Source organism: Falco naumanni, chromosome 1 (assembly GCF_017639655.2).
Source record: "Falco naumanni isolate bFalNau1 chromosome 1, bFalNau1.pat, whole genome shotgun sequence".
Taxonomy (NCBI): domain Eukaryota; kingdom Metazoa; phylum Chordata; class Aves; order Falconiformes; family Falconidae; genus Falco; species Falco naumanni.
In genome coordinates this window covers 39,100,586-39,112,664 of record NC_054054.1, presented here as the reverse complement: position 1 = coordinate 39,112,664, position 12,079 = coordinate 39,100,586, and the positions used below count along the sequence as shown (strand labels likewise).

General features: G+C 50.0%; 1 protein-coding gene across 5 annotated transcripts in view; it reads left to right on the top strand.

Annotated features, from left to right (window-relative positions):
* The window catches only part of EXOC6B (exocyst complex component 6B), a 311,968-nt gene extending 305,416 nt beyond the window's left edge, over window positions 1-6,552 (top strand). For all 5 annotated transcript variants that reach the window (XM_040590557.1, XM_040590521.1, XM_040590539.1 and 2 more), the window contains one exon: window positions 728-6,552. In XM_040590557.1, the coding sequence (XP_040446491.1) occupies window positions 728-854 (127 nt within the window). In that variant the 3' untranslated portion in view covers window positions 855-6,552. The remainder of the gene's footprint in view (window positions 1-727) is intronic.
* The last annotated feature ends 5,527 nt before the right edge of the window (window positions 6,553-12,079 follow it).

Below are 12,079 nucleotides of genomic sequence, written 5' to 3'. Positions count from 1 at the left end.
CCCCCAGCTTTGCATGACAGAGAGAGATGGAGCTGCACCAGCTTCGCCTTCAGGTCCCATCCCACCACCCGTGCTTCTTGTCTCCAGCTTTTCGGAGACCTCATGGAGACCAGTGCGCTACTTCATGTAATTTTAAAAGAAGTACAAATCTCAGGAAGATTTATAAATTGAGAAAACCAGTGCTGGATTCCTTCTCTTAATATAAATTATACTATATAATATTGTGTAGTATTTTTAAGTTCACAACTCCAAACCTTTCTGGCTGCCCCAAAAGCTGCATCTCTTGTCTGCATGCAATGCACCATGTCAAGTAAGAAGCTGTAATGCTGTGGATTTGATGCTAATTTTTTATTTCCTCCTAATATTGCAGTGTTGTCAGTTACCACTTCGGAAGCTGACATGGGGATGTAGTGAAAGGTGTTTGGAAGGGGAGAATGAGAGACTTTATAGTTTTCATGCATTTTGGCATTCAAGATAGACCCTATGGTGACATTGATTGGGATTTGCAGGGTTTAAAGCAGAAATGGAAACTGTAAAACCTGCACATGGCTTGGTATGCCCATCTTTACACAAAAAGGTGATAAAAACTGGGGTAGAGCCTTTAGATGCAGTCCCATCCTCTAGCAGAGCCTGAGTATGGGCACTTCACTGTGTGATTCCGTCATGGGGCTTGGGTGCAACATTGAGCAGTGATACCTGTGCCATAACCTCTTTCTGCTCTGTGCAGGATGAGAGACACGAGCAGAAAAAACAACGTTTTTGCCCAGTTTCGGAAAAACGAGAGGGACAAGCAGAAGCTGATAGACACCGTGGCCAAGCAGCTCCGCAGCCTGATCAACAGCCATCACTCGTGAGGGACTCGGGGACCTCCTGCCCACGCCGGTCCCTGCGCCACAGCCTTCCACATGCCTGGACTTGGGATTCTTGTTCAAAGAGATTATATGTATTTTTTTATTCACCTGTATAGTATTCATGAAACCTGCCCTGATGACAAAATGTTCCTTGTTAAACAATCCCGGGGAAGATGGGTGGCACTGCTCGTGAAGGTGGTGTCAGGAGTCTCCTATTATAAACTTCTATTTTCAGGGGTTTATAAAGTGATGGTAAATCTTGAAACCTGAGAGAGAAGTTCACAGAGTTCACACCCAGATATTTTTTTTTTTTCAATAAGCCAAATTTAAAGAATTATCTGACTTCCTTTTGTTAACTTATTCACTTGCAGAACAAACGAAAACAAAAAATATAGGGAGGAGTCATGGTTTCAGGTTCTTCTCATGGGCTCCAGTAAAAGGAGCACGTTTAGAAAGAGGGTCACCCGTTAGCGTGTCTGGCCAGCTTGCATATTGGATTTTGGTAGGAGAAGAGGCAAAGTCATTTCCCCAGCTTTTCTCCTCTTTTTTACCTCTGGGGACTGATTTCCACCTTAGGCTGCAGATTGCTGGAGCTGCAACCCTTTCCCGCATGTTTGTAATCAGCGTAGCCACCCCCTGAGCTTCATCTCTAGGACCTGCCGGTGTCTTTTGGACCTGCACTGAATGTAGAAGGGCTTTGAGACCTGCCTCATTAATTAAATTTGAGAAGGGAGAACCAGAAGGTGATCTGGCAGGGTGTCCTGCGGCACTGGGGGTCTGGTGCTGGGGTGCTGTGGCTCACATCCAGCACGGTTGGGTTGGGAGAAGAGGGATGCTCAGCGGGGACGGTGCAAAGGCAGGCTGGGCTCTGCCAGTGTCCAGGGCTCTCAGTTCAGGGTTTTTTTCCTCTCTGCATCGCTTTTCCATGCTGGTGTCCTATCTTTCCTCTCCTGACACTGTGCGGTGGGGTAAAGTCCCTCTGCTTCCTGCGAGCGCCCTGGCTTGAGGAGCAGCCCTGCAAACTCACCACCAGCCAGGACCCAGAGTGGGAACCTCCTGAAGGTCCCTGAAGCAGAGGTGGCTGGAGATGCCCCATGGAGCAGCATCGCTCAGCTCCCCCCAACTCAGAAGTGCCTATGGACAAAATTCCCCTCTGCTCTGAAGGTGCCCAGACATCCTCTGCTCAAATTAAGACAGCCTTTGAGGAGGATGGGAACACTACCAACAGGACTTTAATCCCAGGGTTCAGGTTACAGAGAGAGGGGGCTTTCGCCATTATCTTCTCGTTGCCCTTTTTACTCTAATTACTGCAAGTGAAAGCTTACCCAGCTGGTTCCCCCACCTCCCAAACCCTGACATTAAAGGGAATTAAAATCTTCCTGGTGGATGTTACAGCCCTGGCAGTGCTGCTTCAGCACGGGCAACATCTCCTACCCTGGTCTGAAGGCGGTGGGTGCTCAGCCCTCAGACTGCTCCTGGACATGGAAGGGTGCTTTGCTGACCTGCAGAGCAAGGTTCCTTCTCCTTCCACTCCCTCAGTGCAGACTCCTGAAGCTATGGAGGGGCAGGACTTGTCCGCACGTCACCACATGGCATTTCCAGAAGGGCAGCAGCATTTTGTGGGTGCATTCAGTCCCTGTGCTCTCTGACTCTGTGCACTTTTTTGCTGAGGGGGGCTCTTCTGACCCTCAAGCTCTGGATGCGTGAAGGGGGTGGTGCTTTGTCTTCCCTCCTTGTTCCTCAGCAATACTGGTTTTTTGTTTGTTTTCTTTTTGATAAGGGTACGTGTTACTTAACCCTGAAAATAAATAGGCACGTTATCAGCAATGACCTTCTGGGCTGTTGTCCTGGCCCAGCGGTCTCCAGCCATGAAGATCAGTGGATTATTTTCATTAATAAGAGGGAAGAACCAAACCTGGCTGTACGGTTCCTTGCTTTTGAGGGGGATCAGAAATTACTTTCTTCTTAATGCCTCTTTGAAGTATATGTAGGAAGGATGGAGGGGAAAAGAAGCAGCTGAACGAAAGTTGGTGTTAGCATGGCCAGAAATGGATCATCTTTGTAGATACATCTACATATGACCCAGCGAAGGCTTTCAGAGGGACAGGTGAAATGAACTTCAGCCCATTCCCTGCTGGTGACCTCTTTCTTGCTGTCCGAAATGAGGGACCTGAGCGTGAACCAGGCTGGAGGCTTCACCATGACCCCTGTGAGCCCCTGGCAATCCCCAGCTTGATCTTGGCATCCCAAATCCTGCAGAACAGAGAAGAAAAAAATTCCCAGCATGCTGGACTCCGATAGAAAACTCTTCCTCGCCACATTGCCAGGGAAGGGAAGCAGATGGGCCCTTATGGTCCTGGCACCAATGGGAGAGCCCTCAGCCCTCCAGCCAAGACGTGTCCCATGAGCCGCAAGACCACGGGGCACTTTTATTCCTCCTCCCCATCCCTTGGCAATGCCACCATGGGAGAGATGTGGGGACAAGAGTGCAAAGGGGTTGTGAAAGCAAGTGGGATCAGCTGGTTCAAGTATCAGACCTGAGCTTCTACCCAGAGGATGGAGACTAAGACAAAATCCCAGCTACCCAATGGTGACAGTAACAGGGGAAGCTTCTGTCCACAGGGTGCTTCGGTTAAGGGCCATTAAATGGTAACAAGCACTTTAAAATCCTTCAAATCAAGCTGCTACAGATGCTAGCAATGGCATCACTGAGCATCAGCAAGCATGACAAATAAGGCACTCCGGCATTTCCAGATTTTATTAGTGGGAGTATAGACTGTCAAACACTATTTTTAATCATTTTTGTCAGCTGCTGGCTTTGCTGCCAGGTGAAGGCGCTGCTTTGAAGCCGGGATGATTTTTCTCTCCTCTGTGCCAAGTGCGGGATGAAGGGAGGAGGAGCAGGCACCGCCAGGCAGCATCACCTCCTGTCCCCGAGACACAGGGAAGGGGCTTTGGGCTGCTGTTGGTGTGAGCCGAAAAAAGCATCCAGCTCCTGCTGCTGCCTTGAAACTCCTTCCCCCCCTCCCCTCCCCCCTTTCCCAGGGGTGACCCCTGTATTGCATTGCACAAGGTATACCTGCATAAAAACCCCAAAGCAGCTGGGTCTTGGGGCAAGACCTTGTTTCAGATGCTCCAGACAGCTCCCAGCCTTCCCCATCCCACATCCTGGCTCTCTTTCCTGTCGTCTCCACCGAGCTTTAGTTAAAAGAGGAGTGACACAGCATTACCATGTTTGCCCGGGGTGGATTTCCATGCTCCTTTAAGCTCTGCTTGGAGAGGCCGGGATTGGGATCCTGCAAACTGGCTTCTGGTGCTCAGAACTTGCTGCTGGGAAAGTCAGACTCGGCCAAGGGAGAGATGCAGTGAGTTTCTGATTTCGGGAGGTCAAGCACCTAACCGCAAGTCACAGACCGGGATAAAAAATGGCATTTTGGTGCTCTGGTCCTAATTAACTTTTTGTTCTGAGAGATGCAGTTCCATCCCTTCAAAATAAAATTAATCTTTTAAACAGATTGCTTAAAAAGCCCTGGAAGACATTTAAAATCCCCTCTAAATCTCTCGCTAATGATTGGTATCCTCCAATACGGATGGTATTGCTTACAAGGGAAAGGTTGTTGCTATAAATTTATAAAGGGGATGGGAAACAGGGGCAGAACCCGCTGCTATAATTGAAGATTTGCAACCCCTAAAACAAGTAATGCTGCTATTAACACCTCCATGTACATACATTGAACCTTCTTTAGTTATTTTTTAAGCAGTGGCTGTAGAAAAAACTGGGTTATCCTCCACATTTTCCCTGACCCAGACAACATATTTCAGCACCAGTGGGAAAAAACAAACAAACCAAAACCCAAAAAAGACAAGTTTGGCTTCCTGAGAAGCATCTGCACATCTTATCTTCTGTGTAATCTTCAGGGGTTGTGCAGGCAGCCCAGGGGTTGGGAATAGTTTTATATAAGGTCTCTAAAGTGCTAACTTACAGCCCAAACCGTACCTATACATGAGGGGGATGGCATCTGTTAGACATCAGCGCGTGTGCATGTGTGTGAGACAGAGGAGGAGGTTTTTTCTGGGGTTTTTTTGTTGGTTGGTTTTGGGGTTTTGGTTGTTTTTTGGTTGTATTTTTTTTATTCCTAGGGCTGGAGTTCAAGTCAGATGCTCTTAGTGATTTTGCATTGTTCTACATCCAACCGCAACTCCAGGCTCTGATGACAGGGGGAGAAGCTGGCTGATGCTTTGTTTGAGGGGCTGTTTTGGTTTTGTTTTCTTAAAAATTGGCTGCTTTTGTGCTGCTGCAAGAATGGATGTTTGGGCAGAAGGCGTGGGCGTTTGCATGCCGGCCCCAGACTGTTTGCAAGATGCTGGGAGGCAGCGTGGAAAGCGGAGGCTGAGATGGAGTCGGGGCCAGCCCGGTGGCATTGGCTGCTGTCGGCACCTCCTGTGCTGAAGCCGTTTTTAGGGTAAAAATCCTTTACCCCCTGAGGTAGCAATGATGGGAAGTGGCAGGTGAGGGAGGTTTGTGATAGGTGTGCCTCCAGCATCCCTTCAAACCAGTATTCAAACCCCAGGCAGAGAAGTCTTTGCCCTTGGTTGTTTCCTACCTCTCCATCACACCCCCATTTGGCTTTTCCTTTTGATTCTGAATTGGGTTTGGTGGGTTTTTTTAGACTGTCAAATGGTTTGGAGCATCGAACCAGCCTCCCATGCTCCAGCTGGGTGCATGTCCCATTCCCTGGTGCTGCGGGGCTGCTGGGGTCTCTGTGCCCCATTTCCTCTGGTTCCGTGATGCCCAGAGACCCAGTGTGCGTGTGTCCCCGCTAGCACGACTCGTGTTAATCACACTGCTGGGGAGCTGGAAGGGAACACAACTGACAAATAAATCTCATCCCAAATGACTTCAAGATGGGCCCATCTCTGCTGTCAACTGGGAAAGTTGTGTGTTTGAGGGAAGCGATCCAAATACACCATGCTGTGGGTGGGGTTCACCCCAAAAACACCAAAGGGAGAGGGGGAGCTCAGCCTGTGAGCTGGGGACCGGGTTGATTTGCTTCCCCTCCAAAGCTGCTGCTGCTGCTGCTGGGGTCTCAAGCCCATCCCTTGCCCCTGGGGCCGCGCTGGGTCCTCGGGGCCAGGCTGGGGGAACTTTGGCCGGAGGGAGCATCCATCCCACCTGCAGCTCCTCTGACTTGGGGGCAGCACCCCAAAACCTCCGTGGGCAGCTCAGGGTCAGGCTTCTGGAATCCAGGCTGCACCGAGTTGTTTTCTGCCTTGGCTCATCCCTCTTGATTTTATTTTGACATAAAAACACACCCACACCCCAGTCCCCATCCCTCCCTGTCCACTGGCTGCTTGTGTTGCCTTTTCTCTTTTTTTCGGGGGGGAGGGTGGGGGTGGGTGGGGAAAGGATGTGATTTGGTAAACTAATGTGGTGAAAACAGCTTTTTTTGCACAAGTCGTTGCACAATAAGGGGAAAATTTAGTAAATTAGGTTTAACTTTAAAGGGAACTTTTTTTTTTTTCCTTAAAACTTACTAGCAGAGCTACTGATTAAAAGAAAAAGAAAAAGAGATGGACTGATTAAAAAATGGACTGCATGGTTTACAAGTTAAATTGCGTTAGAAATTAGCATGTTGATTTCAACTGTACATTTATCCTATTGTAACTTCTATTAAACAATACAGCATAACTGTTTAAATAAGCGCCGGTGCTCGCTGTGGCTGTGTGCATCACTGCGAAGGCACTGCCTTTGCCTTCACCTCGCCGGAAAAAAAAAAAATCCTAAATACCATAAAAGACAAAATTCAAACATCTCTTTTGTACCACCAGCAAAGGTTTGCTGCTTAAACACTCTGATTTACAGATTGTCCCATGGGGAGACGACCCTTTAACGACCGCCGCCTCCCGCACCCCGTGTTGCATTGCCATGCTGTGAGCTAAAGCCAAGTTTTGCCTAATTTGGTGGCTATTTTAATTGGTTTCTATCATAAACAAGCATGATTAAACCCAAGCCTGGTGTTTTAAGAAGTAGCCGCCTTGCTCTTGTTGATTACATCTAGGTTTGCAGATGGGGAAAGTAATCCCAAGTAGGAATTAAGGCTCTGGAGGGCAGAGCAGAGATAATAGGCAGTTCATCGAGGCAGAGACGCAGAGCTGCATTAGCTTTCTATAGGAAACCTTTTTGCCCGCTCACATTGCATGTTTTCTTTCATGGTATTTATCATCCTTTGCAATTTGATTATTATATTAGCATGTTGGTCTTTTTCTTTTTTTCTTTTCTTTTTTTTTTTTTTTCCCTGGCCCTAACTGCATTAGGGTATTAGATTCCCCAAATACCTCCCAGCCTTGGCACTGAACGTGCAGTAGACTTTGGTTTCTATAACATGTTTGACTTGGTACCACACGGCACGTTGATTAGGAAATTAAAATGATATAAAATCAACATGACACATGCTAATTAAAAACTGGCTAACTGGGATGTCTCAGCGTGTAATCCTAAACAGAGGCACAGCACTGGGGCATCTCCATGGGGTCAGGTGATGCTGAGCGTGCCAAGCTGGGGGGGACGTGGAGGTCCTGCCCCCCTGGTAGGGGTGATGGGGAGGTCTGGTGGAAGGGCTCAGGCAGATGGTGTGGTTCAGTGTGTAGGAGTGAAGGATTTAGGGAATGTTCATGGGGTGGGGGACTCCCTCGTGGAAGGCAGCAGCTGTGTTAAAGGATCCTGGATGGATTGTATTGCATGAATTTCTCTAAAACCCTTTTTGAGCTATGTATCCCTTTTGATTTCTGTCACTTGCTGGGGCAGGGAGTCCCGTGTGTTAGTTCAGTGGAGTGGAGAGGAAAAGTGCTCCCTGGTGCCTGATTTTAACCAAACCCCTGCTAAGGGTGTTTGCATGGGCACATGGAGCAGAAGAGGATAAAAGGAGAATGGGAACACACCAAATTTAATCTGTTCAGCTCTGAGTATTCTTGGGTGCTACCTGTTAATTGCAATCATGAACAAAGGGGAAAGTGCCATCTCCTCCAACTGCAGGTCCAGGTGGGACCCCAAAACTGCACAAAGTCCCCCAAGCTCGGCCAGCCCACCCTGTGACCCAGCAGCCGGCACAGCACCATGGGTTGGCCTGATGTCTGCTCCCACAGGGCAGCTCTGTGTAAGGTGCCTGGGTGAAGGACTTCAGCGCTGGCCCCTGCCCCCTTGGTTTGGTTTATTTTGAGTGATGAGCCGTGCTAAGAGCAGACCAGATGCTCCAGGCTCAGGACCGTGCTACAGGGGATGCGCAGCCCCAGGTGGGAGAGCTGGAGATGTTCTGCATGGCTGCGGTGGGAGATGGTGGGCAGAGATCTCCTTGGACCATCCCAGCCAGTGGATCAGTGAGCTGCAGCCACAGGTACATTTTGGGGTGCAGATGCAGGATGCTGCAGCACACAGGGATGTTACACCAAAGACTGGGTGATACGGTGTGTGTGGGCTCTGCCTGCACCTAGAGCAGTGCCAAAGCAGGGTCAAACCTCACTGCAGCTGAGTGGCACAGCAGAGCCACTTGGTTGTCCCCATGCCACCAAGACTTTGACCCCAGGTGTCCTCAGGACTTCTTGTGACACACACACAGACACAGAGACACACACACACAGAGGCACACACACACACAGAACACACAGACACACACACACAGAGACACCTCACACCACCCACACCCCCCATCCCATGCAGAGGGCTGCCAGAGCAGCGAGCCTGTTGTCCCACCCCTAGGAACATGTTGCAAGCCCAGTGTTGGAGGATGATGCCAGGTGCAGCCTCATGCATCCAACAAGCGGTTCCAGGAGCAAACCATCCCCAGGAACATGCCCAGGCACCCCTGGAGAAGAGTAAGTTGGGACGGTGCAGCCAAGGGGGTGAGACACGACCCCACACCTCCACTCACACCCTGGCTTATACCATGTCGCTGGCTAGGTGCAGGCAGTGTGCCCTGAGCCCTTGGGTCGCTTCTTTTGGTTGTCCATGCCTTGCTTTTGTCATCTTTAAAATAAGAATTTCTCATTTTGATGTCTTCTGTGGGGTACCGAGTTTCTATGCGGGGATTTAACATCTGTGCGGTGGCTCACTGTGTTACGTTTCCTGCACAGAGGGGATGAAGGCCAAGTGGCAAGTCTAGCTGGGTTATCGCCATCGGCATTGCTTTGTGGGGTCTGCAGGACACCACAAGGAAGAAGATCCAGCACAGCTGTAACATGCTTGGACCTAGAGATGCTCCCACCCTCTCCAGTGGGACAGGACCTCTGGAGATCTCTAAGGCCAGTTTCCTGCTCCAGGCAGGACTGTTGCTAATGCTAGATCAGGTTGGCTGTGGCTTTATATGACTGAGCCTTGAAAAACTCCAAGGGTGGACATCTCCCACCTCTGGTGGCCTGTCCCAGGGCTGCGCCACCCTCCTAAGCGGAGACTTTCCTACTGTCTAATCTGAACACAGCTCTGAGAGCATGGTTTGCTGTGCTCGCAAGGGCGGTAACTGTGGGCTTATGGTCACCCTGGTTATCACTGTTACCACTAGGTCTGGTCTGACGGAGCTGATACTCAACCACCTCGTTCCCACTTTGTGACTGCTTTCTACGGTGACACCAGGCAGCTGATGGGACGAGGGGTGCTAAGCGTGCAGACTGATGACTGTCCTGTATGTGGGACATGACAACATAGCAAGCCCACAGCTTGATGCTTCCATCTTCCAGTCCCAAGCTCTTACTCTGTCCCATGGCAGCTCCATTCCTGGGGCTGCTGAAGCTGGCGCCCTTAAGGAGGAAAATCCCATGGGCTGGAGACAGGCTCATCTGACAACTCCACTTTCCTGCAACCTCAGCCAATCTCATCAAGGAAGGAGGTTAAGAGGTAAATCAAGGTGAAGGCAAGAAGGGACAGAGACAGGAGGAAATAAATGCTCAGGAATATCTGTTGAAAATATTTGTCTCGCCTGCCTCGAAGAAAATAAGGAGGAAAAAACCTCCCTGCTTGTGGTTGCTTGTGGGTTTGGGATTCAGCTCTTTGCAAAACAGCTATAGCAAACGCGGGTGATCGCTGAACTCTGAGTCAGGGTGGTGGCTGAAGGCAGGAGACAGCAAGGAAGCCAAAAGCTTCCTGACCAGCCCCCAGATTCATTAAGCACCAGATACTGATGGCCCAGACATCCCCTTCTCTTCACTGGCTCCAAAGGTTGATTAGGTCGGATGTAGGTCCCTGGACACAGGCAGGGGAATACTGCCCAAAACAGCTGGGCTCGCATCAGACCCCAAAGCCTCTGTCTGGGGATCTGCATCTTGGAGGTGTTGGCTGATCTCATCGGGTCCTGTAGTGTTAAACTGATGTCAGTCATGTTGAAATTCCCCCTTGGAACAAGTGAGGATTTTGTTTCCAGACACCTATTTGGAAGCCTTTCCAGCATCTCACTTCTCAGATACTTAAAAGTCTCTGTCCCATGTCCTGCCAATGTTTATCTAAAACCAGTTTGCACTTGCTTTTGTGTCAGCTCTTGTTCTTCAACTTTATTAGCTCTTTCCCCACCTTGTGTTGTCTCTTTTGGTGTGTGTAGAGAGAGAAATCAGCCTGTCTTTTCACCTGGGGTTTTCCCTGCTCAGCAGAGGCCAGGGGCCTTAGGCTCCCTGTCCCTCTCCATTTTCTGATTGCCATCTTCCATACGTGTTCCCCATCTCCCATACATGTTCCCATCTGAGCCTCTCTTTCAACGTGGTGAACCAAAAAGGTGTGTGCTTCAAGGAGCTGCCAGGACTGGCATTAATGCTTCACTGTCTCAACTGGAAATGCCTCACCAGATACTAAACGCCCTTTTTCAGTGCTATGACAGAATTGCTGTAGGCAGTGACCATCGCATCCAGGTCTTTCTTCTTGTTGGCCCTTTTGAGGTGAAGGACTCTGTGCTTGGTGCATGACCCTGCACTTTACTCTGGTGGCCCACACCCTCCTGCCTTCACTCCACTCATTGTGGTTGTTCCGTTCGTCCCAGCTGACATCATTGTGATCCCTGTCAGTGGCGATGTTGGGGGGGGGGGGGGGGGGGGGGGGGGGGGGGGGGCGGCGGGGCAGGGCAGAGAGGGGGGTGCGATTTGCCAGGTGTCTTCTGCCACGGGTCAACAACAATTCTGGAAGGATTGGGAAGATTGTGTGAGATGGATAAAAGAATATGGGCATCTTTAATGAACTTTGGCCCAGTCCTGACAGCAAGGAATGAGTGGGAAGATGGACACTGGACCAAAAGGACCAAAGTTTGCAGGGCTGAAGGGTTTAAAGCAAAAGTGGAGGAAGAAAGCTGATGGAGACAGCTGTCATCACACGCCCAGAGAGCACAGGTGAAGGCAGTTGTTAGAGCAGATAAACAAACGAGAAGGGAGAGGAACAGATAGTTCAGAGATAGCACGACCTGTGATAAGGATGGGTGAGGGAGATGAAGCAGCTAAGGAAGGGATTTCACCTCTCCTGGCAAGAAGACTGGATGAAATCCAAGAGGAATGAGCAGAGAGCATTACATACAGGGGAAGAAATGTGGGCAGGGAGACACAGTAGGTGGAGCAACCGGATTTTGGATGTGAAGCTGGGTCATGCAGGGGGTAACATGGCAGAGCAGTCACAATGCCCAAAGAGGGCAAGGGTGGTCAAGCCAGGTGGCAACGAAGGCAAGGGCGGTGGGAGCATCATGTGGTGATGCTCTGCTGTGGGGGAGAAGCAAGATGGGACTGCTTGGGATAAACAGGGCTTTTCTTCTTTCTTCCCTGATGCTTCCTTAGTGTTTTGTCCAAAGGCACTGCAGTGCATCCGATCCCCAGGGTGGGACCGGGCGGCGTTCCTCCAGGTGACAGCCCCTTCATCTTTCCTCTGTGCCGTGATTATGAGACCCACGTGGCTTCGCAGCCCTGCTAATTGCATTCTGTGGGGCAGTAATTGAATGAAGGCTCACGAGAGCCATGGATCAAAGGCAGGCGCCCATCAATATCTGCCTGCCCCAGAATCCGATTAGCAGGGAGAAGGCATAAATCACAGCTGCCCCTCCCTGACCCAGCAATGCTTAATGCAGGTACGGTGCCCAAGCCAGTGTCAGGGAAATCTGATTTGCTCATGAAAGGTTAAGCAACGCTGTGGATGAAAAATTATTGCAATGCCGTGTCTTCTTGGCAGTCATTCATCTCCACGCCGCTTGCCGTGGGATGGAGGGGCTGCCTGAGCA